The following is a 5,679-nucleotide window of genomic DNA, read 5'->3' on the forward strand; positions in this document are numbered from 1 at the left end:
AGATGTTCCACCATCAGTAGAAAGATGTTCCACCATCAGATGTAGATAAAAAGTGACATGTCTGGATTTCACTGTTGATGTTTTCTGATCATGCGACTCTGTGCTTTCTGATTGGCTGTCCCCAGGCGGAGTGGGCGGAGCTAAAAGATGGCGGGTGCATCAGTGAAGGTGGCGGTCCGAGTCCGTCCATTCAACTCCAGAGAGACGGGACGCAACGCCAAGTGTGTGATCCAGATGCAGGGAAACACCACCTGTAAGAGCCACACACCTGCAGCAGCACAGCCAGCTAGAACCTGGCGCTGAGCGTCCCGGGTCAGAACCGCACTTTGCTCTGTAGCTCCATCCAGTCACCTCTGTGCAGCATGTTGGCTTTATACAGACGAGGGTCAGGCCATGTGGTGTTCGTGAAGCAGAACACGTCAAAGATCAAAGTCCATGTAAACAGAAACACACACAGGTCTATGATGGTGACCACAGCGCATCAGGTCAGGAAGCTAGACACCTAACATGACTAACATCGTCTTCTGGTGATCCCCAGTGACTTGACAGGTTGTCCTCCGAGTAAGAGGAATGTGAAGTCGAGCAAAACCTCGAACCTCCTTCACGGTCCCTCCTGCAGATGTCATAAAATACTGAATTAAATGTTATGACTTTAATGGGGGCTCGTTATGTTAAAAGCTGCAGATGCACCTTAAAAAATATATATGGACGTATTCTTTAAAGAGTACAAACGCTGGACCGCTGTTAGCTCGAGGCTAACGTCCCTGTTGATTTTCATGAAGCGTGCTAGCAGCCTCTGAGTCTGGCTGGTTTGGAGGATTTCGTGCCTCAGCAATCCCAGAAGGCCTCTGGGCGTCATGTGACCTCCGACCCTGCTGCTAAATAAACTCTGTTTATTATTAGACGCAGCCTGCAGCAGCACTGTTTCCAGCTGCCGCGTGTCGTCTCAACACACTCTTCTGCACAAATATTTGCACACTGAACTTGTGTGTTCACCTTCGGGTTCTGGCTCTGGGAGGGAAACGCACTCAAAGTCCAGGTGTTTTCACACACTGTGCTTCTCTAACAGCCCCCTCCTGTGGTTTCCAGGTATCTCCAACCCCAAACAGGCCAAAGATGGAGCCAAGAACTTCACCTTCGACTACTCCTACTGGTCCCACACCACGGTGATCACACACTCCATCGCACACACACACACTTCAAAAACATCCATAACGCCCAGAGTGGGTGAACCAGGAGTGTGTTTGTTGTGTATGCAGAGTGAGGACCCCAACTTCGCGTCTCAGAGGCAGGTTTATAAAGACATCGGAGAGGAGATGCTGCTGCACGCCTTCGAAGGTGAGACGCTCGGAGGTTTCAGGAATCCAGTTCAGCTCCAGCATCTGTCAGAGGGCCTCAAGGTTATGATACAGAGCAATGGTGCTAATGTGGCTAATGTGGATGCTACACAGGCTAATGTTAATACTACAGATGCTAATGTGGATGCTCCACAGGCTAATGTTGATGCTACACAGGCTAATGTTGATGCTACAGATGCTAATGTGGATGCTACAGATGCTAATGTTGATACTACAGATGCTAATGCCAATTCATATGAAAACAGTGTTCGTGCTACAGATGCCAACGCTAATAAATATATTTCAGATGTTAGTGTCTTGTCTATCCCAGACATGCATTTTGCAAAACGTTCTAATTAAAGGATCCTGAAGAAACGCTCTCTCATCTTACCTGTACTGCTGTGTATGTACAGCAAAATGACAATAAACTTGATTTGATTTGATTTGATGATGCTAGACAACAGAGCCATGATGCGAATGTGGCTGCTGCTGACGCAACAGATGCTAATGTACATGTAAATGTAATCGGTGTTAATGCTACACGTGCTAACATTAACCATGATGTTTCTGATGCTAGTGATCATGTTACAGAATCTAGTAATAATGCTTATATGGTTGGTGTTCATGCTACAGGTACTAATCTTTATGCTACAAATACTTGAGCTAATATATGTATTGCTACTAATCAAACTATTTATGATGCTCATGTTGATGCTAGCTATGTCAATGCTAATGATATTGTTCAAATTTAAGAGGTGATGCTAAATTTTAATACTGAGGCCACACATGTTACCGTTGATGCTAATGAAACTGGCAATGATGCTGTAGATGCTAACGTTGATGCTAATGCTAATGGTGATATTACAGGTATCATTCATGATGCTACAGAATTTATTTACAGAATTAATTGGATGACTGTAATGCTACATATGCTAATGTTGATGCAAATCAAACTAGTGCTGATGCTAATTTTGATGATACAGATGCTAATATTGAGGCCACACTTGGTAATGCAGATTGATGGTACAGATGCCGATGATGATGTTTCAGATGTTAGCGACAATGCTACATGTTATAATGATGCCACAGATATCAGTGTCAGTGCTATGATACTGCTGGGAATGCCACAAGTGCTAACAACAATTACATTCCTGCTGATGTTGTAGGCGTTGCTAGCAGTGCCTGTAATCGGTGAATACTAAAACCTGATATTGCAGATGTTGGTAATGATGCTACAAATGCTAATAATGATGCCACATGTGTTGCCTGTGCTACAGACGCTACCAATGCTAATGCTGCTAACTGATGAAATGAACATGTTCATGATGCTGTTTATGGCGACGATGCTAATGCTAATATGCTAATGATAGTGATGATTAAATCTTTAATTCTGGCGGCTACTAGAGGGTAGCACATGAGAGGAGGCAGTAAATGTTGTGCTCGTATTCATATGACTGTTGTGTTCCAGGATACAATGTGTGTATTTTTGCGTATGGCCAGACGGGAGCAGGGAAAAGCTACACCATGATGGGCAAACAGGAGCCTGGACAGGAGGGCATCATCCCACAGGTGAATATCAGGATCCGATGCTTCAGGCAGATGCACTTTCCTGTTTCTGATCACTGATCCTGTGTCTCTGTGGGCTCAGCTGTGCGAGGACTTGTTCCAGCGAACAGGAGAAAACACAGACCCTGACCTGACCTACTCTGTGGAGGTAAACCCAGCTCATTCTTTCATTCCTCCTGTTCACGCCGGTTCCCAGAGTGAGTGCTGATTGGCTGCTCTGCCTCCAGGTGTCCTACATGGAGATCTACTGCGAGCGGGTCCGCGACCTGCTCAACCCAAAGTCCCAGGGCACCCTGCGGGTCCGGGAGCATCCCATCCTGGGGCCCTACGTGGAGGATCTGTCCAAACTGGCCGTGACCGGGTTTACCGACATCCGCGACCTGATGGATGCCGGCAACAAAGCTCGGTCAGTGTCGCGCCGCCCCCGCTGAGGGCGTCAGAGAAAACCAGAAAAGGCTGCGATTTCTGAGGAAGTCTGAGCTGAAATTAGTCTCTGCTCCTGAGAAGTAAAGCAGTGCAGCCAGCAGGAGTCTCAGCTGGAGCTTCCTCAAGCAGCACAGGAGGTTTATAGCTCCAGGTCGAGGCGTGAGATGTGACAGCAGCTGTGTCAGCTAAAGAGAAAGACACTGCACAGGCAGAAAGAAGCTGAAAGTAAAGGCTCTGACAGTCCGACACGCTAACATCTGCTGACGTTTCGCTCTGATGTTGTGAAAGTAAACAGCATTTGAAATGTGAGCTGATGTTCTGGAGAAGGAAGCAGGTGAAGTGTCAGCTGGTTGTTGACATGTCACCTGTGACTGAAAGGTAAATACAGTCCAACCTGCAGTTCAAACAGTAAAGCAGGCCACGCCCACTGCTTGTTTGCCAACATACATCTGCTCAACATGACGAGTCACGCGATGTTAGTTCCTGTACTTCCTGGCTGGGATCTGTAGTTCGCCTGTGATTGTCGTCCATTTCCGAAGCGTTAGCGGCCGTCGTTACTTACGCCCATCTGGTTGTCGGTTGCAGGACGGTCGCGGCCACGAACATGAACGAGACCTCGTCCAGGTCCCACGCCGTCTTCACCATCGTCTTCACTCAGAAACGGCGAGACCAGATGACCAGCCTGGACACGGAGAAGGTACGAGGGCGGCCGGCGCTGGAGATGTGCTCCTCTTCTGTACTCATCCAAACTCACAGCTCACGTTGACTCTTTCTCCTCAGGTCAGCAAGATCAGCCTGGTGGACCTGGCAGGAAGCGAGCGAGCAGATTCCTCCGGGGCGAAGGGCACTCGGCTGAAGGTCAGAGGTCACGGCGTTGTGCAGCTTCTTATTCGCTGCTGCTTCATGTTGCTTCACTGTGGTTCATTTTCCCCTTAAAGTCCTGCAGCTCTGTGGAACCAGAACAACCGTCACCAGCAGGAGTAAAACCTCAGAAATGCCACAGTCAAATCACTGACGAGAAAATAGTCTGAAGTGTTTGTTCTGCAAAAATGTTAAAAACCTGATTCCAGACCAGGACTGGAGGAAACGACGAAGCTTCGTACGAAAGGTGTTTCACATCCTTTCATGAGTCTCTGTGGAAACGCTGCCTGCAGGTCAGCCGAAGAATCCCAGAGTTCTCCTCACACGACTGCTGGTCACAGCTGAGCCAGTCACAGAGAATCAGCTGCACAACAAAGGCGTCATTTGACCAGAACATGGAGTGATTTTAATGGCACATCAAGCTTGAAGCTCAGCTTTGCTTAACCAAACGTGACACAGAGCAGGACTAGCAGAGGGTTAAAAGTTCTACACGGTCTTTACTGTTTCTGTTTCTCATAGATGCTGCAATTCTGACATTTCTTTACGAGGAGGACATGCCTCTCATACCTGCAGCTGAGTTTTGGGGTTTAGACGATGAACCCTCGTCAGTTTGTTTCCCGTTAGCTGCTTATTTTTGCTCATTTTCCTTTCATTTCCTGTTTTTTGTCCTTTAGGAGGGAGCGAACATCAACAAATCTCTGACTACATTAGGAAAAGTGATATCAGCGCTGGCTGAGATGGTACGTGGACACGCTGACAACACTAGAACACGTCTGTGATTGTTGTGCAGTGAACGCTGACGTCTCCTCGTGTCTCACCCACAGCAGAGCAGTAAGAAGAGGAGGAGCGATTTTATTCCCTACAGAGACTCTGTTCTCACCTGGCTGCTGAAGGAGAACCTGGGTGAGTGTGTTCAGACGGTACCAGCAGCAGCGGTGCTGTCGCAGTAGTGCTCATGGTAACAGAATGCAAGGAGCAGTGTAAAGCTTGGATGTTCAGAAACACTAGAACCACCACCTCCACATCTACAGACAGCTTCAGTAGAACCAGTGCCGCGGTGCTGTTGCCAGAATCAACAGCAGGACTGTTATTGTTAGCGTCAGTAGTAAACTGGAGGCCTGAGAAGAGAGCGCTGGCTGTTCCACTGAAGCTCTGGTGTGTGTTCCAGGAGGAAACTCTCGGACGGCCATGATCGCTGCTCTGAGTCCTGCTGACATCAACTATGAAGAAACCCTGAGCACTCTGAGGTCAGACGTCTGGTTCATCACATGTAGGCCGTGTCCTCTGGTCTCATGTGACGTGTGTTGTAAGGCTGAGATAAACTCAGCTTAATGCAATCAGGGCCGCTGTGATGTGGTTGCAGGTATGCTGACCGCGCCAAACAGATCCGCTGCAACGCCGTGATCAATGAGGACCCCAACGCCAAACTGATCAGAGAGCTGAAGGCTGAAGTGGAACGACTCAGGAACCTGCTGTTCTCCCAGGGCCT

General features: G+C 48.1%; 1 protein-coding gene across 1 annotated transcript in view; it reads left to right on the forward strand.

Annotated features, from left to right (window-relative positions):
* The window catches only part of kif1ca (kinesin family member 1C, a), a 34,457-nt gene that overhangs the window by 14,239 nt on the left and 14,539 nt on the right, over positions 1 to 5,679 (forward strand). Inside the window, exons 2-13 of the mRNA XM_008304991.1 lie at positions 126 to 253; positions 1,090 to 1,166; positions 1,260 to 1,338; positions 2,806 to 2,906; positions 2,986 to 3,051; positions 3,131 to 3,309; positions 3,915 to 4,026; positions 4,110 to 4,187; positions 4,865 to 4,930; positions 5,015 to 5,093; positions 5,359 to 5,437; positions 5,554 to 5,679. The exon at positions 5,554 to 5,679 is cut by the window's right edge and continues 5 nt beyond it. Of these exons, the coding sequence (XP_008303213.1) occupies positions 148 to 253; positions 1,090 to 1,166; positions 1,260 to 1,338; positions 2,806 to 2,906; positions 2,986 to 3,051; positions 3,131 to 3,309; positions 3,915 to 4,026; positions 4,110 to 4,187; positions 4,865 to 4,930; positions 5,015 to 5,093; positions 5,359 to 5,437; positions 5,554 to 5,679 (1,148 nt within the window). The 5' untranslated portion in view covers positions 126 to 147. The remainder of the gene's footprint in view (positions 1 to 125; positions 254 to 1,089; positions 1,167 to 1,259; positions 1,339 to 2,805; positions 2,907 to 2,985; positions 3,052 to 3,130; positions 3,310 to 3,914; positions 4,027 to 4,109; positions 4,188 to 4,864; positions 4,931 to 5,014; positions 5,094 to 5,358; positions 5,438 to 5,553) is intronic.

The sequence above is a fragment of the Stegastes partitus genome, unplaced genomic scaffold (assembly GCF_000690725.1).
Source record: "Stegastes partitus isolate 25-593 unplaced genomic scaffold, Stegastes_partitus-1.0.2 Scaffold2372, whole genome shotgun sequence".
Lineage (NCBI taxonomy): Eukaryota > Metazoa > Chordata > Actinopteri > Pomacentridae > Stegastes > Stegastes partitus.